This window comes from Crocuta crocuta, unplaced genomic scaffold (assembly GCF_008692635.1).
Source record: "Crocuta crocuta isolate KB4526 unplaced genomic scaffold, BGI_CrCroc_1.0 scaffold167, whole genome shotgun sequence".
NCBI classification, from domain to species: domain Eukaryota; kingdom Metazoa; phylum Chordata; class Mammalia; order Carnivora; family Hyaenidae; genus Crocuta; species Crocuta crocuta.
In genome coordinates this window covers 13052141-13075603 of record NW_027532406.1, presented here as the reverse complement: position 1 = coordinate 13075603, position 23463 = coordinate 13052141, and the positions used below count along the sequence as shown (strand labels likewise).

The 23463-nt window shown below is 36.2% G+C and overlaps 1 protein-coding gene across 2 annotated transcripts in view; it reads left to right on the top strand.

Annotated features, from left to right (window-relative positions):
• The window catches only part of CABCOCO1 (ciliary associated calcium binding coiled-coil 1), a 115178-nt gene extending 103288 nt beyond the window's left edge, over nucleotides 1–11890 (top strand). For both annotated transcript variants that reach the window (XM_077778577.1, XM_077778576.1), the window contains 3 exons: nucleotides 5672–5794; nucleotides 6220–6360; nucleotides 11497–11890. In XM_077778577.1, the coding sequence (XP_077634703.1) occupies nucleotides 5672–5794; nucleotides 6220–6360; nucleotides 11497–11571 (339 nt within the window). In that variant the 3' untranslated portion in view covers nucleotides 11572–11890. The remainder of the gene's footprint in view (nucleotides 1–5671; nucleotides 5795–6219; nucleotides 6361–11496) is intronic.
• The last annotated feature ends 11573 nt before the right edge of the window (nucleotides 11891–23463 follow it).

Sequence of the window (23463 nt, the reverse complement as noted above, 5' to 3'; positions counted from 1 at the left end):
AATCAAGCCCAAGTTAAACAAGATCAAATCAGGAGATATAAATAAAAATGGGCACAAGGTGTTAACTCAAGTGTCCTAGCCAGACTGCAGTTTGGTTTACTGTGCCCTGCCAACTTACATTCCTCCTGGCAGCTTCAGCTGGAGTGGGTAGTCTTCATTTCCTGTCCTGACTTGTTGTCCTGTGTCACCCGTCACCATTCAGGTGACTAGCATGTGGATCTGATGGTCTTAAAGCTCTATTAAGTTATAGATGTTCAAACTGCCAGTATGTTGTGGATAAAAATAGAAGTTGCTATTAGATGTCTATTCATACCCTGCAGAAGCCTGGCAACATTTTGAACCTTTTCAAAATGTAAATACTGCATATTAAGCACAGGAAAGAAAATTAATGTGCTGCATTTGCGAATTTATTTCCAAGTCAAAAACGCAAAGGGGGAGGAGGACTCTTGTAGCAGAATTGATATTCTACATTTATGGGGTATCTTAAGAAGTTTGTAATGGCCTGAACACACAAGAAAACACTTTAGAAATGGATTAATTGAAGTTTCTCTGATAATCTTAGCTTTTGAATTTCCTCTCTTTTGTTTTTAAATTTATGGCCTCAGTATGACATTACCAGAGTTTATTGCATTTTACAGGTGGCATTCATATGTTGTTACTTTTTTGTAGTATATTGTGGGCAATGGGTTATGGTTTTTGTTAAAAATTTCCAGAACCACACATGTACTGCTTCATTAGACTTGCAAATGAGTAATGCCTTTTTTCAAGGGGAGAAAATAGTTAAAACTTTACAGGCATTTTTGTGCATTTTCTCCTTAGTTAGTATTGGGAAATGTTTGCAATAAAGTTTGCTTTCTGAAACTTTGACATTTTGTAGTAAGTTTTGATTTACATATGAAGTCATCATCTGACAATTTGAAACAAATGTCCTTTAAAGCATACCAGTTTTTTGTATGTATTTCTATAGCTCAGAAAAGGCTTAACAGATTTATCGTGCTTCCTGCCATTCAAAACAATGGAAAGTTGTCATTTCAATGGCATTTCTTAATATCTTGAATAATTTAGTAATTGATGTAATAATTTAATAGTTGCCACCTTGATCATAGATTTCATCAGTATAGACTACTCACAAATCATCTACCCCTTTCTTGTCAATGGAAAATAATAAAAAAGTAAAATAAGTAACAATAAAAACAAAACAATAACAAAAACAAATAAATAACAAAAACAATAAACTAGAGTTGATACTATCAATAATGTTAACACATAAAGAAGTAAGAGAAAGCAGGAAGTAATACAATTTTCAGATAAAATTTGCATACTTTTTCTTAGACACAGTAAAGATTTGAAGCAGATTCTAATTCCTATCAGCATTTTGTAAACCTAAACTGACCCTGTACTTAGTTCCAGGAAGGTTCAAAATTCCTATCATTTATTCCCATGATAGAAGTGTATTTCATTCTGAATATGTAAAGTCTTAAAAGTATTCTAGTGATTGCATTTGGCTTGTAAAGTAAAGATCTTGGATTTTTTAAAACCTACATAATGTTCAGTGATGAAATTTTGTACTTACGAGTATTAAATTATGCCAAAAAACCATTTATTTGATATTCTTTAAATACCATAGCACAATTCCACTAAAGCTCAGATTGTAAACCATCTTAAATAACGCTAATGCAGTGTGCACATAATGAACAATATAACTAACTTAAGTTAATTTTCATGTAACAGATAACATCTGGGGGAAATGTATAGTGGTAAGTTATGCAAAACTAATTTTCTAGGGACCACATCTGTAGATGTTATTTATTGTATGTTCACTTAACAGTCCATTATTCTGTTTAGAAATCTATTCTCTTCTTTATTAGAGCTTTTAATGTACTCACCTTGGTTCAAATGGTCTGCTCATTATCAGAAAAAATATAAATGGCATTCACATGGAACAACATGATTGTTTTTATTATATCCATTTGTGTGCAAGCATTCAAAAATGGCAAGAGAAACACATTTATTGCTTTACATTCAAAGTAATATTTAGGGGGTATTTGAAAGTCAAGCAAAACCAATCATTTGGCCAAATGGATGTATGTGTATAATCAGAAACTCCTGATTTTTAATCTCAGCATTAGGCCTCAGGCAAGTCACTTAAAGTCTTTTTCCTTTGTTTCTTGATCTGAAGATTATGGGTGCTATTCTCTTGTAGAAGAAGAAAGGGTGTCGCTAAATCAGGGTACCAAATAGGAGTGTTTTCTTTTAATAAACACACTTGATCCTTTTTCTGTTTTTATTTTTCGAGGTTTAAGAGGTAACATATTAGGCTTTTGAGGAAAAAAATATGAGACAATTACAATGCTTCAGGAATTTATAAAAATAGTTATAAAACTAGCTTTATTTAATTTGCTTCAACTATTCATAGACTTGAGGAAATTATAACGTTCTTTCAGAAAACCTAACTTAATAAAGCTGACCATGTCTTTCTGTTTTAAATAGATTTTATTACAGAACCAGTGATGTTGTAAAACATGAGGTTTTGTTAAAAAAAAATACAAAGGCCTAATTGTATTTTTTTAAGAAAGTATTGCATCAGACGGTTTCATTTAAACATATTTGCTGGCTCTGTGCTCTCACCACAATTATTGATTGTAATTTTCCTTAAACTTGTTTTTGAAAAAAACTACTTAATGGGGGGAAAAATCACTATGATGCTTCTGGCACTATGTTTATTTCAAACTATATATATATATATGACAATATGATTTCTTATTATTAATGCAATGACTTTATATTTACTCCCATCTGAAACCGGACATTTCTTTCCTTTACAGTGTCTAACTAACATAGTCAAATGTAACTCTTTGTGAAAGAGAAAACTGTAGCTATGATTTGATTCATTGATGGTGTGCAAGACAGTCTGAAGAACAGAAATTCTCACCCCTAGTTTTTGTGCAGGAATTAAATCAAATGAATTCCTGTATGAGCTATATTCATAAAAATCAAGCAAATGAGGTTAAGATAAATAAGAGCTTCACTCCACCAAAAAAAAATAATAATGTAGAGCTGGGAATGATCCAAGTTCCCAAACGTGTGCCCAGTACACAAACACACACATACATACACACACACACACAAACATACACACTCACACAACCAGTGCCAAAGACAAGGAAAACTGGGTAGTTGGCAAGTAGTTCAGATGAGCTTTATAAAGAAGTGCAGACCACAGGGATATGAGGGATGGAGTGAGAAAACTGAGCACAAAAATCTGCTTGCGTTTACTTGTGTGATCTGATGGAAGGAAGGGCACAAGGAGGCGGGGAGAGAGCTACCACCAGGATACAGGGGTGAACTTCCACTAAGAGGTGAGAGAAAATTAGCAGAAAGTCCTAGCCTGTGTGTAGAAAAGCAGAGCTGCAAGACAAATTTAGCAAGAGCAACAAAATAAAATTCTGCTTTATTAAAAAAAATGTTTTACCTTGCAGATTACCTCATGCTTTCTTTCTCAGTGCTTACAGTAAATTCAGGAAACCCCATTCAGTTCCTTGCTCTCCTCTTTCCAATGTCTATCTCACCGCCACTTCTCCCAAATTCCTATTCCTCACCCTCTGTTAAAGTCTATACCACTAAATAAATACCTCATCATCTGCCCTTGTCTCTGGATTCCGATGGGCAGCTTATTGATTTTACCTGTAATGTTGCAAAGAACACTAAAATATATTTAGCTGTTTCATTTTCCTAGCTGGGGAAAATAAAGAGCAATGTAAGGTTTGAGAGGATGAAAAACAAGCATGATGAAAAAAGATACAAATAATTTTATAGGAAGACGAAAATGTTTGTATGTCCCATTTTAGGGAAAAAATGACTTATAAACATGATGAGAGAAAATAATTGCTCTGATTTTTTAAATATTCTATTTCTGTTAACCTTTAGTCAACTTAAGATGAACAATCTGGTGAACAACAATGTAAGATGTCACCTAACAGAAGAGATTAAGTGATTAATAATATCAATAATTTCCAAGTGTGGTAACATGATGCCATGCATACTGAAAACCACACAGGCCAAGAAGTTGGCACAGCAGGGTTTAACTCCCAGTCCTGTCACTAAGCAATGAGTTGACCTTAAACCAATCATTTAACCGCTTGGTTTCTAAATTGCCTTGACTATAAAGTTTTAACACTCCAGTCCTTCTATATATCTACACTAAGCAGCAACTTCCTATAAAACTGAATTAAAATTAACAATATGAATTATTATGCAAAACATATATGGTATAGCTAAATAATAGCTTAGCTACTGAGACATTCCAAAACCTATCTTAATAAATAATATTATTAATATTCAAATGATAAAATATTATAACATGTAAGTTATACATTATTACATTATTACATGTTTAACATGTAAGTTAATGTGAACTATTGCAGAGAAATCAGAAATGAATGTATGATAACTTGAGATTTTTCAGGTCCAATAGGATGGTAATTGGTGATAGTCTACAATTATAGAGTTTTGTCTTCAAACTTTTATGCTCAGGGTTGACTTTGTCAGTGTACAGTGGATGGCTTCACCTCAGGGCCTCAAAAACGAGGTCTTGAGAGCTTACTATATAAACTAGAACATCAATGTACTGATTTACAGTGAGGAATGTAATAGGCATGAAAATCAAAGCACTCAACCGAGCATGTCTTTAGAGATCAATTGAGATGGGAAGTCAAATTATGATCAAAACGTTACTTGTTAAACATGGAGTCAGAACAAAAGGTTCTGTGTTTAATTAAATGGTTCAGGTGTTTGACACCATCAGTGCCTCATCTCTTTCTAACCTCCAAGTCAGGGTGGAATGGACACTGCTTAAGTTGACTTCTTTTACTCCTATTTCTTCGTTTCTGCTGTTGACCAACCATCACCCTCTCTGGAATTTGTGCACTTGCTACAGAATTATTCAATGTTCACAGCGAAGTCTTGCCTTGCCCCCTGTGTTTTTGGTTGGTATCGCAAATCCCCTCTCTGATTTACAGTGTACTAGCTTTTATACATTAATCTTTAGAGCCTTTATTGTCCTGATCACGAAGTTCTTGGTGGCCACTTTGTTACAGCCTCCAAAAACATCCTCACTCTACTGAGTAACGTCAATCACCATCAGGCTGTTGTTGCGTGCTTCAAGCACCCAACCTCTGCCAGAACTGGATAAGGTATGCAGAGGATCTAAAACATGGTCTCCTACAAAGAGCTTGTAGGCAGCAGGAAGGACACATAAAACAAAGATCAAGACAGTATAAAATAAAGTTCTAAGCCACATAGTATGGAAATAGAAAAAGAGAGTGGAAAGAGTAAAATGCTAATTATCAGATACAGAGACCAAAAAGCAATAAAGAACTAATAGGGCAGTGGTATCAAGAATTCAGAGGAGATGGCACTTAAAATATAATAAAATTGGAACTATATATATGTGCACCTGTATAAATATTATATTATATAGTCATATTAATTGTATATAATTATGTGTTAATTAGCATATAATTTTAATATACTAGCATATATTATATAATATGCTACGTATTTATATATTAAATATTCATTTTAGTATATAGAGAGAAATGAATAGATTGGCCAAAATTGTGGTTTCTCACCAAAGGCTTTGTCATGATATAGTTCTTTTCTTCCCCTCCAGCAAATGATAGAGGTTGTCAAGCCTTCAGGTGGTCTCTTCCCAGATCCTCTAGAAGAAGGAATCTCACTTGATGTTTATTCAACATTCATAGAGCCACCCCCAACATTGGATTCAGGAGTGAAGGTATGTTTTCTTTTGTCTCTCAATTCACCTTATCTCAGTGTTATATTCACTGAGGGCAGGAGCAAAGAAAGCAAATGCTCTTCCATTTTCTTTCCCCCTGATTTTTCCTAGCTCAATATAAATATTTCTTTTAGGGTTGCTTCACAGATGGACCAGCTGAGGATGGTTTAGCAATTTTAATCTCTCCTTCTCCAGCCTCCCCAGTCTCCACCTCCACTTTCCTAAGAGTAAACACTGATTGGCACCATAACTTGATCTGGCAAAATGCTCATGAGTAACGAAAATGCAGGATAACAGCAAATTAAAATTTCCTTCCAGACCAGCATCATTTCATGTAGAAAAGTACCCAAGAGAACTTGAGGTTACATATAGATCACTGAATGCTCCTGAAGCCACTTGAGAGTTGTTCTCTTTTGATATTGCAGGGATTGGATCAAGACCAAGTCCCTAAGGAATCCCAGTCAGAAGCCAACATTTCCGATGTGGATCCTTTATTGGGTTTCACCATTGAAGATATAAGATCAGTGCTGGGTCAAGTCACAGATGATATTTTAATCGGCATTCAGGTACTCAGCCTTGATAGTGTGCTCACTTACTTTATTATTATTGGTTAACTAGGCAACTTCAACCTTAGGTCTGTAAATATTATCCACACCCTGTTAACAAGAGTGATGCTTATGATGGAGAACCTCAATTCAACATCTCCACACAATTCTCAGTTGAGTCACCAGAGACTCCAGAAGATCACGAAATAGATTCACTAACAGCACCTAGAGTGGTGTGTGTTGCCAATTTACAAAATCATCTGGCACTGAAACTGAAAAAATAACATGGTAAAGGCTTCATGCCTGTTATTCTGTAAACATTGCTCCTGCAAGAGTAAAGGGAGTCCATTGCTAACAGTAAGCACTGTTTCTTCAATAAGTCTTCTCACCAGAGTTCTAATGAGAGGCTTTCAGATCTTTGAACTCCCTCTCAGATAGTTTGTTCCATTTTACATATCGCTATTAAGCCGAGCAATTTACACCAAAGGCTGCATGGAAATAGGGATGGAACAACCGTCCGGGTAGTGCCTGCCAGTGATGGATCGTCAGGTCAGCTCTATGCATGGACTCTTTTTTCCTGTCCAACAAAACAAAGCAAAACAAGACAAAAACCACTGCTACCTCAACACAAAGACTTGCATCATTTTCCAGGCAAAATGATTAAGTAAGTGAATTGCATATTTGAAGAAGATTTATAATTTCTTACAGAAATGACCATGAATCAATAGAACAATGTACTACATGTTTCAAATATTAATGCATCTCTGGGAAAGATTTAATTGTTATCTGAACATGAGACTATATATTTTAAAAAAGCACACTGTATTAACAGCTAATTTAGAAAGAGTGAAAGATTAGCTTGGCAAAAGCATACCTTGTTACTTATTAATCATCAAATGCTAATGCACTATTTATGTGAACATTTAATGATTTGATATGAACAGAATCAGCCAAAGTCCTCAGCTTAATAAAGGGTGTTTAGTGTTTACCAGAAATAGTGGTAGAACACGTTTCACACAAAGCGTTATTGTTAACAACCCCATGAATGTAATAACTGGTTACTGTGTAGAAGGGCAGAGTGCAGTTGAAATAAACTGAGTTCAGAACATATCTCCTTTATAGATTTGATAACGTTTCGTCTAAATATAGTTTATGTATAATCATGGCCCTGGGCTCCTTTGCCGTCCCGCAGCTCTGAAATTATTGCTGAGGAACTACTAGACAGTAATAGAATTGTTTGCAGGCCCCCCAAATTGAAAACATCTTTACCAAGGCCATGTTCCATGGAGTGAGCAGTATATTTTTAACTATTCATTGACTTTTTTTTTTTTTTTTTCTACTGCTAGAGTTTGCAGCATTTATATCACTCCTCTATAAGGGAGAGAGTATGTTTGCTATATGTGAGTGTTACTGTCCCTTTGGCCTAAAGCCAAACTTGCCAGGTCTCGAAGTTCATTAGCTGGTTCATCTCAATGTGATTAGGCACAGAAAGAACTTGGACGAGGGGTAGGGGTGAGGATCCTTTAGGTGCCGCAACCATTTCCATTTTCAGTGGATTCACAGGCATTAGCCTGAACCAAATTACTGCCAATTTTTCAATAAAATGGCTTGATGATGTGGATTTATACAATGGCTCAAGACAGCAACCCCCTTTATGTATTTTCGCTCAATAATCCTCGTAAAGTACATGAGAATTAGCCTCGCGCTTCCCTGATAAATAAGTTGAAAAATGATAAACGCGGGAAGACTAAATCATTTATCCAGTGTTTCCAGGGTCAGAAACTGATGAAAGCCCCTGAGTGGAAGCTATGACCTGGATTCTAGTTCTAATTCCAGTGCTATCCACGAAAACCACATAACCTCTAATATCACGACCAGGCTACTTTGGATACTTTAACACTACCGTGGTGTGGCACTAGTTCAGTGTTTACACTTGTGTCTTGGTCAGATTCCAAGTTTAATTACTTCTCTGCTTACCTAAATGTCTTCCCCTGTTTTAGGTGAGCAAGCTGTTCTCCCCTTCCAAACCCTGCCTTCCAGTGTCGCTGGCTCTTAAAACTGCAGCATGCCTGTTCAAAGGTAGCTCCCTGTCATGGTCAGGGTATGAATATACTGACTTGCTGTGGGAGCATTTAATGAATGACTATTTGTAAGATGTTTTAAATTTTCCAATGTTTTCCCCTGCTTTATTTAAGAGCCATACTGTTATGATAATTTTTAGGGGGAAAGGCAGTTAGAAAATTCATGTTTTGAGTTCAGTTTTTTTAGAGCTCCTTCTCCAGCATGGTTTCAGGCATTTTCCACGTTCTGTAGTTCAGAAATTTCAGAGAATGCAGTGTGAATCTTTACATTTTGTATGTTAATCCACTTACTTTCCCATTGACTCACTTTATAGTTCTAGAGATTTATTAAGAATGAAGTTATCTTGGCCCTGAGATGTTAATTAAAATTATACTGAAGAGAGCAAACATTTTAAGCTTATATAGTTTAGGTATTTTAATTTTAAAGATACATTCAAGATGAAATTATTTTGGCCCTGAGTTGTATAATAAAAATTATACCCAGTGGAGCAAACTTTAATATATTTAAAGAATTACGTTTCAGAGAAATACGAATACTAACACCAAATTCTTACATTAAATGTTGGCTCTTGGCCCTGTCTAAGCAATAGTGTAAAATAATGTGAAAACCTTGAGGGAAGTTTGCCATCTTGGGACCTTAGGTATTTTTAGGTCAACTTGAATTTCCAGGTTAGAAAAGCTGAGTGGGACACCGCCTCAAGGTAGTAATCACTGAGAGGCTATTGAGCCCAGGTCATGGGTTTTCCATTCTTCTCTTAAAAGAAATAGAAACTCTCCCTCACTAGTGGTTGTGGGACAGCTTATCTGTTCAGCAGTGTTCTGAGGAAAAAGAAGGAGACATAGTAGACTAATGACAGCTTCATTCTTGACCAGACAAAGAGTCCTTTCGTCTGGGCTCTGCTGGTTGTGCCTGAACTGAAGTACTGATCACCGTAGTCTAGAGCTGTGAAATGTAGCTCCCCTCTGTCAGTGCACTGTGCTGCTGGGCACATATCTTACCTAGGTGAACCTTCTCCCAAAAGTCCACACTTGTGTCAATGAATTTTGTTTCAGCGAAATACCAGAAAGATCTGCAGATTAATGTGAAAACACTGGCAACACAGGGAAACTGAGGCTGATCAATGATAGTACGTGTCTTTAATCAAAAGAAATGAAATTATTAATGGACATAGAACACATGAATTGAAAGTGAGATGAATTAACTGTTTATTAGTTCGACTAGTGTTTCCCAATCCTTTGGAATTGAGACAAGATTATCTCTTCAAACCTATATGGTCTAATATCTTGCATGCCAGAAAGAAGCGAGACTAATACATTTTTAAAATATTTCTCAAGCTGCACCTGAGTAATTCGGTTGAGCATCAGACTCTTGATTTTGGCTCAGGTCATGATCCCAGGGTTGTGAGATTGAGCCCCACATCAGGCTCCAAGCGGAGCATGGAGGCTGCTTAGAAATCTCTCTCTCTTTCCCTATGCCCCTCTCCCCCAGTTCCACTTGACCACTCTTTCTAAAAAACGTTTTTTTAATTCACAAAGTCATACTAATGAAATATAACATTGATGAATATATCACAAAATCAAGAGTTGGGATTATGAATTTACATACTTAATTATTAAACCACTTAGTTTAAGAAAAAAAAGAATATTCAAGGTAGCTAAGTGACTTGTCCAAGGTTACATAACTAAATTAATGTCTCGGTCTCCAGCTCCTAGACCAGTGCTCTTTCCAGCCCTACCAAAATCATTCTCAAGCAGATTAGTGATTCCTAAAAACTGACAGAGTTCCTTTGTAACCTGGAGGACCGTGTTCATTTTTCCTTGCCTCCTCCACCCAACCACCAAGAAACAAAAGAGGAAAAAAATAGGAAACCAGAGGCCAGAGCTTGATACAACTTGTAGAGTTTGATAAAACTTGAACCAAAGAAGAAGGATATTTATGAGGATCCAGAATTGTTGACACCAATGTGATATTTTCAGAAATATTGATTCTTACCAGTGAAGATGACACAAAATCTCATCAGATGAGATAACCAGGGTACACATTTCAAAGCTATCTGTTATAGTTACACTTCTAAATAAATAAGAATGAAAATTTATATGTGGACAAAAACAGTATTTGATTTTTTAAGTTTATTCTGTATAAATTGAAATAATAGAAGTTTTCTCAAAATACAGTTACCCTGAAGACATTAAATTATGTTGCAGATGTTAACATTCTAAACTTCAGATTGCTTATTAGTACTTCTGTATGTAAACTACTCCTCATACACTCGTAAACTTTTTTTAAATCACCTAAACAAAACACTAGTTTCACCACATTGCTCACCACTGATTTCTCTATACCTAATTTTATTATACATCATGAAAAAGGGAAGACATTTCCGGAACTACTAATGTTCAGATAATGTAAAAAGATTTCTCAAATTGTGCAGGTAGCAATGTCAGCCCACAGAATATCACTGCCAGAGGCTAAATGCTATCATAGCTGCAGCAAACACTAAAACCTGTCAGCAATCTCTTTACTTTTTTATACCAAAACTGTACCACAAAGTGGCATAATTCCAAGAGTTATAATGTATAAAGGATATTCTTAATTATGAGAATTGTTCTAATTGTGAGATGATTTGTGTTCTTATTCCACAACAGAGGCTTTCCAGGATCCCATTTAGAATGTATTACACAGGAGACAAAAACATCATTGCAAAGGGGTGGGGGTACCAACCACAGTGCACTAACTGAGCCCAGAGCAGTTTTTCTGATTCGGTGCTTATTGGTAAAGTCTGTCTGAAAATACAGATAAATTATCCTATCTTCCAACACAAGGCTGTGTGAAAAATGGCTGTCCAAATACCACTTCCTGTTCATAGCAGCCACGCTATACATTGGGAGTGTGCAGAGAAATATGATAGAGTGTTATCACATCACTACAGGCCGAAACACAGCTCTGTCTGCAAAACAGGAAGGTGTGTGAGGGATAATGTCTGTCTTTAGGCACTATAGTATGTCAAAACCGCAAAGACAATGTGCAGCAAAAGATAGCTTCATCATAACCACTTTTTTATGATTGTCTTCACAGACCGAGATAAACGAAAAGCTGCAAATACAGGAAGAGGCCTTTAATGCACGAATAGAAAAATTGAAAAAAGCCTGAGGACTTAGTGCAAGGGGAGTGATGCTAAACTTCACAGAAACAAACAGAACCAGCCGGAATAATAGACTCTCCAGAGCGGCATATCTCCTTCCTTTCATTGGGAGAGGAAAACCAAGCCCTGCTTTTTATTATCCTAAGTAATTAGGAAAGTATTGGTCCTCATTTTGCTATCTCTTGTCCCATAACAGCCTCTGAATTTATTGCACTAAGTATAATAAGAACATTTTGTATACAAGAGTTTGGAGAATTATATATAAAAATACAATTACTTTTATGATACTCCTTTGACATTTTGACTAATAAATGCTATTCATCTTCAGGGAGAATGAAGCCAACTTTTTTTAAATAAGAAAAAAATAATAATTTTATCCATATTGACCCAATGAGCTGCCACATTACTGGAGCCCTGTGAACAGATACCATACGGCCAAGGATAAAACTTGCTAAACAATAGCAATTAAAACGCATATATTATGTGTTTTTCCCCCCTTAAATTGCTTGATTTTCTTATTTAAACGTTTCAGTGTGAAACCAATTTTCTGAAATTATATAATGTAGTTTGAAGCACTTTAATTTATTCTGTACTGTATTTGTTATTTCTAATCCTGTTACTCTCCCTGGAGAATACATGACCTATATAAAAAGAAGCAATGTATAAATGGTTATTAAAGACCAACCTATATATAGATTGTAAAAATCTTAAATACAAATCAGACTCACTGAGCTCTTAAAATTAACCATTATATTGCAGTAGAATGATTGAAAACATCTCAAGCCTTTAAATACCTTCATGAAAATATAGTTTTAGAAGAAAAATATCCATTTGCCAACTGATGGTTTCAGGTTGGATAAATTAAATTAATTACTAGCTAAGTCCTTTCCAAATTTCTTAGACTTCAGAGTGTTCTAGAATGGAGAGCATTACTAAGAAGAGGAGAGTTCCTTCAAGAAGTTCTTAGTTTATACCGAAACCAGAGGTACTTGGTTGAATATGTTCTATCTATGCCTTAACTTTAGGCTAAACCTTACCTTCTCTATCAGTATCGAGGGGATTACATAAAATATATTCATTGGAGGTAGAGACAGACCTGACAGCATTTGGTAGTTTTCTAACTGTGCTAATCAGTAAAGCAAGAATAGTCCTTAAGATAAAGCCATGTTTATTGTTTATGCAGTTCCAAATCTGTACAGCCTGGAGATATGCTGAGGTGTGTTTCTTCCTTGAGCTGTCCTTCCTAGCTGAAAACGTTGATGGCCATAGGAGATCAATAGGAGGGCTTGCAAGGCTTGATTCTGTCAAGCAGTCTTTTCTCCAGAGAAAACAGAGGTGAAACTAGAGAAACCACAAACAGAATAAAGGGGCTCCTAGAAATCACCAAACACAGCTTCAGATGCAATCATTGGGACAGAGTGCACCCACATTTCTAATAAAGTGCTTATATTCAACAAGAGTACAAGCAGTCCAAAACTGAATAAAAAACTAGCAGTAAGATCCCTTAAAACTACAGATACTAATATTCACACCTAAGGCTTACCTTTGGAAAAGACTGGCTTCGCCACTGGCTAGTATGTGACTTTGAACAAACTATGCAACCTCTGTTCATCTATTAAATGGGGCTTATACTTATTTTTGCGGTAGCCATAAGGCTCCAATAAATTCATATTAAAGGACACTTGTTGTTAGGTTTGGTATCTGTTCACCTCTTAGGATACCCAAAAAGGCACCAGCCATCCCTCATACCCACCACCCAGGTGTTTGATCAGCCTCTTTGCCAGAATTCCTGGCCTTCTCTGTCTCTCCATTGGCACCTGTAGACCAGTGTGTCTTGCCCTGGTAACCACTTTGCCACTGTGCCGTCCTATGTCCTTCATGCTGGAGCAGCCCAGGGCTCTCTGTGGCAGCCTCACTGTACCCTCTCATAATAGGAGAAAGAGCAGTCACAGTAGGAGTCTCTCATTCCCATTAATTTTGAGTTGATAAAGGGATATACCCACTCAATTAAAGACAACAACAACGAAGTGCAGACAGTATGAAAAATAAACTTCACCCAAGCTGAGTACCCTCATTTCTCTCCCCACGAGGTCACCATAGCTTCCAGTAAATTCTTAGAGAAGTATTTTTAACCCATTTAAACACTGGATGCTTGTATAGAGTGATCTTTTTAAAAAAACATAATTTGCATTGTTGTTTACACTGCTCTTTTCATCAAATAATATATTTTGGAGATTATTCTATACTTTAATGACCATATAGTATTTCACTTTATCAATTCCATAACTTTTGAACTGGTCCTAGTGATGAACTTTTTATTGTTTTCAGTAATTTACTATCACAATGGTACATTGCCATTTTTATAAACATATGTGATTGTACCTATAGGATGAATTCCTAGGAAGGGAAATTTCTAGGTCAAATTTAGTGCCTTTAAAGGACATTTCACTAACAGTGAAATGAGAATACCTATCTCTCTACGTTGTTACTGACAACATGCATTGGCCATTTTTTTTATCTTTGGTATTCCGATAGGTAGAACATAATATCACACTGTTGTGTTAATTTGCTTTTGTCTTTTTGCTTACACAGATTGAGCAACATTCATATGTTTATAAGCAAATGTGTGTGCGTGTGTGTGTGTGTGTGTGTTTATCTTCCTAATAAGCCTAGGAAGAGAACGATAGGTATTATTGGCCTTATTATATCGTTACAGAGTCTGAAGCTTAAGGAGATTATTAACTTGAACCAACTTGTGCAATTACTAATTGATGGATCAAGACTTCAAACCTAGGTCTGATCTATTTTATAGATGAGGAAGCTGGAACTCAGAAAATTTTTAAGTACTTTTACCATGATCACCAGTAAGTGGTAGAAATAGGTTTTGAACTTAGGCCTGTATGATCACAAAACCCACATTCTTCACCTTTATCTTCACTGAGCTATCTCATTGTCAATATGAAACTGTGAAAAGCAAAAACTGGACTTTCTTTTTTTGTTATTAGTTATAATAAAAGAACAAAATTTGGGCACCTGGGTGGCTCAGCCAGTTAAGCAACTGACTTTGGCTCAGGTCATGATCTCACGGTTTGTGGGTTCAAGGCCCGTGTCGGATTCTGTGATGACAGCTTGGAGCCTGGAGTCTGCTTCAGATTCTGGGTCTCCCTCTCTCTCTCTGCCCCTTCCCCACCTTCTGTCTCTCTCTCTCAAAAATTAATAAATATTAAAAATTAAAAAAAAGAACAAACTCATTTTATTGCTAGCATATTAAGTATTTAAGAAAGTTATGCAAGAATGAAACACACAACTCAGCTGTAATCATTCATTCATTCATTCATTATCATTCATTCATTATCCAGTATATAGCCATTGAGTACCTACTAGTAGTGAGCCAAACAGACTTGATCTCTGCCCTAATAATCTAGAAGGGGAAACAGTTGATACGAAATGTGATAAAGAAACTTTGGGGAATTATGACAGTATTGAACAAAGGAGTTTATCTAGTCTGGGAGGTCGGGAATATGTCCCACGGGTTTTGACACTTGGGGACTGAGGAGTACATAGAATTACCTAGACAGAAGAAGGTGAAGGAAGAGGAATTTCAGGCAAAGAAGCATGTACAAAATCCCTGGGACACAGGATTGGCTGAACAATTTAGAAAAGTCTGAGCTCTACCAGGGTCCTGTAGACCACATTACAGAATTTCATTTTTAAACTAATAGCAATGGAAACTTGTTGATAAGTTTTAAATAGCAATTGACATGAGATTAGTATTTTTTAAAAGGTCATCTCCCTGGTGCTAGGACTTCTATCCATGGAGATGAGGAAAATAGTATTTTCATAAAAGGATTCCTACTGCTAATGAGGCTAAACTCCACTTCTTAGCAATTCTTATGAGTGGGAGAAGTAAAGAAAATTCTGACTTTTTTAAGTCACAGGGTTCACCAACTCAAAGCAGTCTTTGGCACAGAGACAGCCTTTTGAAGAGCCAATTAAAACCAATACCAACCTATCACTTAGATAAACAGCAACCTTTCTCTTACCATCGACAGGAAGATACCTTTCTTCCATCTGCAGGAATAATGTGGGGCACTTTTTTCTTAACCCTCATGGTAAGTTTCAAAGAGAAAATATATTCATTATGTTATGAACAAACCACAGACTGCCACAATTTCAGGTATTTGCAGGCACTGTTGCGCCTAAATATAGCTGTGGAGTCATTTTTCCAAAATCCGAATATAAAGCCCCTATTTCTATCCTCCATTTGATTGGAACCATTCAACCATCCTGGTAGATAATAAGTTTGCATGTTCTTAGATTGCATTTCATTATGCTTCAGTTCCCCTAGAGAATAAACGTGCTCCTTTTCCCAACAATTGTAGAGGAGAAATACTTCTGACATCTCAAATTTCAGAGAGCCTCAGGAAGATGTCCCTCTTCTGGACATCAAAGTCGCCCCCCCCACCCCCCGCTGGACATTGATTTGTTAAATAAGAGAAGTCAGTACTTCTTTGTGGCAGCCAAAATACCTATTAATTTAAGTTTCCCAAGCAAAAAGGAATCTAAATCAAAATAATACCATCTTGTTGGAATTCAAATTCCAAAACAAAGAAAGAGTACTAAAAATCTCTTTTGCTTTTAGGATCACTCCCTTCTTCATGGAAGTGCTGGCTGTGGAGATTGGCTTATCTTGTTTCTTGATTAGAGCTGCCAAAGAGTTTTGTGTTAGTTTACTTAATTTTTCACTTCAGAGAATGCTCAGTGGAGATGTCTCCAATGGTCATTTGATGTTTATTTCTTCTTCTTTTTTTTAAGTTTATTTATTTTGAGAGAGAGAGAGAGAGAGAGAGAATCCCAAGCAAGCTCTATACTCTCAGCATGGAACTTGACATGGATCTCAAACCCACAAACTATGAGATCTTGACCTGAGCTGAAACTGAGTCAGACACTTACACAACTGAGCCACTCAGGAGCCCCAGCTTCTTCTTTTTAGTATATTCAAGGCACTTTCTAGGTAGGACAAATGTAATAAGACAGATAAGGTCCTTGACTTGCCAGAGTTCATAGAGTTGATGGAGTTTATAATCTAGAAGCAGATGATACACAAGTGAACAAATAAGAGGATCTTAGATAACAATAAATGATGGTAGTGATTAATACAAAGCCATGGGATAGAAGGTTCTGGGATATTGGAAAGGTACCTTACCTGGGGTACTCTGAGAACTCTGCTTGGAAAGGGTGACTTTCAAGCTGAAACCAGGGTAGGAAAAGAAACCAGCCATGGGCCACAGAGTGGAACATTTATTCCAGACAGCGAGGATAGCAAGTAAGGTGATATTGCCAAGTAGAACTTCTGATCACACAAAGCAGCTCTCAGAGGAGATGTGTGTACCCAGGTCTCACTTCTGAGAAGTAACCTGGCTGCTTTGCAACATTAGACCTCATATTTTCCACCCCATCAATGTTACCATGATCATATTGCTTTATCTAAAAAATATGTATGCAAAAGTATAACCACAAAATGCTTCTCTGAATAGTCCCAAACCCAAATAACCCCACCAACTTAAAAGAATCTTGGTCCAATTCTCCCTTGCAGAAGAATTCTAAATAAATTGTAGATACTCTACTTTACTCTAAAGAAGAGGGGCATAATTGCCATCATTGTTTGTGGGCTGTACATAGTGACTTCTTTCCAAAGAATACAATATGAAAAGAGTACCTTGCAGTTAAGAAACTTGGCAAATGCTACTTCCTCCATATGATTTAGATCGACATCAGTAGTCATAAATCATGTTGATGACATACACTTCTCCCAAAAATGCATAACCCTAAACTAATCATGAGAAAAATATCAGACAAAGGCCAGTAGAAGAGCATCTTACAACATACCTGATCAATACTACTCAAAACCATCAAGATCATCAAAAATGAGGAAAGTCTGAGAAAATGTAATAGCCAAAAGGAGCTTAATATCACATGACAACTAATGAAATGTGAAATCATAAATGCAATTCTGGAACAGAAAAAAGAAATCTAAAGAAATATGAAAATGAACTGTACTTAATAAAAATAGATCAATATTGGTTCATTCATTGTACCAATGTACCATACTAATGTAAGACTAGTAATAAAAGTAATAATTAGTAATAAAAAGAGAAACTGTAGGGAGGCAAGGGAACAGTATCTGGGAAAAGTCTATGCTGTCTACTCAATTTTTCTGTATATCTAAAACCTTCTTGAAAATTACCTACTAATTTAAAAGAATCTCTGTCAAAACAAAAGAAAATTAATTAAAAGCAAAGATGCTCCTAGTCAGATTTCACCACTTGTGTAGTGACATCCCCTTTTTAATGACACATGAAAAATCAGATAGAGCCATCTTGCAAACTATAAGGAAAAAGAAATGCTCATAAAGGTCAAAGTAATAAATCCCATTTTTAAGAGAAACTGCAAATATCATCAGTCTTGAGCCTCACCTTACCCTCTCAGTTCAAAGATGTTGGAACTTTCTAAAAGCATGCATAACTCATAAAAGCAAAGGGCATATTGGTTCCTTTTAAGTACCCAGCTCTACAATATAGCATGATAAGATGGTCTATCAGCTAAACTTAAATAAAGAGATCAACCATTAATAGAATGGCCCCAGTCTCTCAAGCTGTTTTCAATGAGGTAAATTTCCTCTAGATCCTACTAAGACTTCTCTTGATGAGCATTCCTTGTCTTATATAATATGGATATAATGTGGAAAGTTCTATTTTTAAATAAATAAACTGAGAGGAGATAGATGATAGATTGATAGATAGATGATATAAATAAGTGATAACCAACAACTTGAAATCAGGCATGGAAAAGATATCTTCCCATTTTATCACAAAAAAAGGGTTAAAAAAGCTCCATTTCCTAGGTCACTTGGCAGTTGGGTGTGTGACCATGTAACTAAACCATGAACAGACGTGAAAGGTGCAACCTGAAGGGTGTTGCTCAAGACCAGACAACACCTCTCCATGTTCTCTCTTTACCTTTCTGCTGAATAGCAGTGAGGAGAGGGAAAATTTGAAGGTAATAGAGCAACTATCTGCTTAGGTTCCTAAATGACCTTGCAGTTGGAGACACTTCCCAACCTGGATCACATGTCCAGACTGTCTTATGAGGGAGAAATAAACTTCCATTTCTTAGAGTGACTTCATTCCTGAGTCTATCTACTACAGCAGTTTAGTGTGCCTTAATTAACTCCGTGAATATGTCTCTCTGTGTTTTTGCATATGTAGTATGTCTCACATGGGTCAATGTCTATAAACTGGGAAAACAACTAGCAAATTCATTAACTAGGTACCTGCTTATAGTTTTATTACATAAGGTAATTACTTCTTAGTTTACATAAGCCCACGGCCCTCCTAGACTGACAGTCTATGAAATAATTGACTGAGCCTCACAAGTGTGATGAATTGCACACTCAGGAATTTCCCATGAGAGGACACACCTTAAATACTTTCTACTTTAAGTGAGGCCTGTAAAGTTTTAAATGTCTATGGTTAGCTGGGGATTACTCTGATATAATAAGAAAAGTATAAATAAGACTCTAAATTATTAATTTGCTAGTAGTTTTTCCTTTCAACCTAGATTATTTCCTGAGCTGAAGTACTCTTTAATTCACTAAAAATTATTTACTAAATACCTCCACAGGAACCTGGCTAAGTCCCTTAATAGAGCAAATATTGATATGTTGGGTGCTGTCAATATTAACCATATTTATTTCTAAAAACTAATATGCATTTATGAAATGTCATTCTGGTTTGGCTAGTAGGCAGGTTAAGATAAAAGACACTCAGATCATGGACAGAACTGAGAATATAAAATTGAGATTGTGTCAGAGAGAAAAGCAAAAATGGCCATTGGGCAGGCAACCACACATGCTTTGGAATGTCCTACCATTGTTAGAATTCTCCAATTCCAAATTTAGAGACAGCAATAGATAGATGGATGAGAGAGAGAGAGAGAGAGAGAGATCATTTCCTCCTTTTCAAAGATTATGCTACTGGTGCTGATTGTTACCTCTATGGGTAGGTGTGGTTTTTTAAATGTTTGCCATGGAAGAAGCTAAGTGCATTCCAACATGTCTATGAAAAATAGCTACAAATTTTTGAAACCAAACCTTTTCAGCTCTTAAGGTGCTGGATTCATATTGAATTATTGTTACCATTTCCTTTCTGCTGAAATTTTGATGACATGGCCATCATTCATTCAACCAAGTGTGGCCATTTCAGATTCAGTTAAGTGTCTTTATTCAAGGTGTCCTCATAGCTCCTTTATTTGTTAGAACTCTTTCAAAATGAATAGCCAAATGAATCATGAGAGCATTGCAAAGCAAAACTCATGTGTCAGGGCTAAACTGAGGAAACAAAACAAACAAAAAGATGAGGCAATTACAGACTTGGGGAATTGTTTATGATACAATATTGAATGAAAAAAAGGAAAAACCTATCATTTAATATGAAATGTGTTTTATGCAGAAAATTTGATAGGCAAAGAAAAGGCATTCAGACAAAATGGAGGTTATCTCTTGGTGGTGAGAGTACAGATGATTATTAAAATGTTTGCTGTATTTTCTATACTTCTTAGATTAACTAATTTTTAACTAACAAGAAATAAACACTGCTTCTAATAGGTTGAGGCTATACACTAGCCTGCATTGTCACTGCCCTTTTGCCAGCTTCCCTGTGCTCTCTGGGAAGCCATTAGAAAGCAGCAGGCACCATTTTGACAAGGGGACGCACAAAGAGCCACCCAAAATGGCTACTGTTCTTAAAAAGCAATAGACACATCACCCTTCTAGTCCTGAGACCACTTCTTCAGCTGGATTCCACAGAGGATTCAGAACAAACCACATAATGGTGGGCATGTCACATTACCTCACTGTGCCTCTGGTTTACTGTTTATAAAATGATTGACAATTGGTAAAAGGAGGCGGCGACACAGAAAAGCCTTTTCCTAAAACTTTATGATTTTCAAAAGCTAGAAACTAGTCTGAAAGGAGCACAGCATGTTGAAGAATGTCTCAAATTGGCTTAAAATTGAAAGACCAGATGTATTCCCATTTAAGCCAAGAATGAGACAAGGGGAGTAAGTAATAGAGTAATTGTATGAATACTTGTCTAATATCTGTCTCCCAGTCCAGGCTATAGCTCGAGGAGGGCAGGGACTGTGCTTGGTCTCCAACGTCTAGCATAGTGCCTGGCAGAGTAGGTACTTCATAAATATTTTGCAGAAAGGAGAGCAGAAAGCAAGCAGACACACTGGCTGGCTGGCTGGCTTTTTTCACCACTGGCATTGAGCTTTTCCTACCACTATGATAAAACAACATATAGAAATTAAAAGTGTAATTAACACAAAGCTAAAATTACTATTGTTTTCAGATCACAAGATTTCCCATTGAAAGCCAAGGAGAAAAACTATTCTAAAAAAATAAGAAGTCTGCTAAAAATAAATATTATAGATTTTTCCATAAATTAGCAATGATTACAAAATATAATGGAAAAAATATCTTACAAAAGTAACACACATACCAAATACTTATGGTGAAAATAGGACGTGTAATGGACCTGTCTGAGGAAAATATAAAACTCCCCTACAGGGCCTTTTTGCTAAATGCAATGCTTAAATATAGTAAAGATGTCTTTTTAGATGTAATTCCATTGAAAATCTCGGGGTTATAATTGCTAATGTTAGTCTGAGATCAACATGAATGCTGAAAATATAGAAAGGGCAAGGGCTTTCCAATTTAAAAACATTACAAAGGTAAAATATTTGTTAAAGAATGGGGTTAGTGAAAAAATAGCTGCCAAATTAGTGAAACAAAATAGGGAATCCCAAAACGGCCTTCGTACCAATAATTTGTTTTACAGTGAAATTTACTTGGGTGGCTGAAATGATGAATTTGGAGTCACTCAGTCCTGAGATCTATTCCTAGACCTGCCTCCTGTAGATAAAAGCAATGTAAGCTGTCTAAGCCTCTGCTCACTCATGTATACAATAGGGATAAAAATAACTCTAGTTTCATGAGCCAATGGGAAAATAAAGAAATCTACAAGAAATGATGCTGGGACAATAAATTGAGTAAAAAATGTTTATTTGTTACATATCCATGTTCTATTTGTTACATTTTACCAAGGATATCAATAGGTTAAAGTATTAAATGCAAATGTAAGTGTTAAAACTACAGAATAGCTAGGAGAAAGCATAAATGATTGTTTTCCTAATCTTGTGATGGAAAAAACTTTAACAAATAAAAGCAATGAAACAACATCACAAAGAAAGGCAAAAAGGATAATTTTAACTACAGAAAAATTTTGAAGAGCTCCTTGTGAAAGAAAATTCACCATAAGTAAAAAGAAAAACAAAAAGAAGGAAAAGAAATAAAAAAACTAAAAGAGAAGAATACACTCAGCAAGATGTATGACAGATATGGAATTAATAACTTTAATATATAAACACCTCTTTAAAATCAATACAAAGAATGTTAACAATTCAATAAAAAAATTTCAAAGACTCTGAATAACCAACTCACAAATTAGAGAATTAAAGAATAAATACAAATCATCAGAACAATGGAAAAGTGTGTAACTTCATCAATTCTAGAATTTCCAAATGCTGTATATTTGTTGTATTTAAAGTCAACGAAATTGGTAAAAAGAAATGCACAAATGAAAGTATTTTGTGTACCATTATGCCAAAATTGCATAAAATTGACTCAAATAGCACTGTGCAACTCCTGTTTAACCCCGATGTGTTAAGATGTACTTCAAAAGTTTTATTGAGATATTAGAATCATTTTTGGTAACTTGCATTATGCTGTTCACTCACTCTCTCTGCCACCTCATGTTGTTCACTACTTTTTGAACATGGCAGATGTAGCTGATCATTTCCATATCATAAATATCAATGTGGATGAGCAAGAATTAAGTTGATGATGAAAGATCTCTGATGAATCTGCTTCTGAGTCTTGCTCCCTTGCCACCAGCTGTGAAGTAGGCCATGGAAGAGGCACATCAATTGGCCAAACGAAGGATGATTAAATCAGTGTTTCCCCTAGTGAATTCTAAAATTCCTGTACCCCACACCATTCCTTCCAATCACAAGGCAGGGCCTGGAAACTGGCATTTTTAACAAGCACCCCAATTAATGCTTTCAAGTCCCTTCCAATGCGCCAAATTAAATATTCCAAAGGGGGAAAAATGCATGCTGAATAACAGCTCCACTCTGTACATCCAAGAGTGACACCACCTCAATTCTCAGATCCTTGTTATTTTTTTTTTAAATGTTTTATTTATTTCTAGGAGAGAGAGAGAGAGACAGCGTGAGCAGGGGAGGGTCAGAGAGAGAGGAAGTCACAGACTGAAACAGGCTCCAGGCTCTGAGCTGGCAGTCAGCACAGAGCCTGACGCGGGGCCTGAACCCACGAACCGCGAGATCATGACCTAAGGGAAAGTCGGACGCTTAACCGACTAAGCCACCCAGGCGCCCCATCAGATCCTTGTTATTTTTGAGTTGGTGTCTCTTTAGGTTTGTTCTCCCAATACCTTGCATTATATTACACTCATCAAAGCTGCCAATCTTCTAAAGTGCTTTCAGAAGGCACATAAATTCAACCCTGGACTCCTTATGATTCAGACATTTAATCACACCATAAACTTAATGGAATCCAATTTGAATGTAGACACCTCAACAACTACATTGCATTGAATTCACAGCCTTCATAAAATGTGGGTCTCAAAATGAATCATCAGCCTAATGAAAAGTTCAGGGGGAAATGCTGCCCTCTCATTGGTCACTGTCCTGGGTCTTCAGCCACCAAGAAAAAGACCAGAGCTGTCAACACAACACTGTAGCCCAGGCAACCAGCC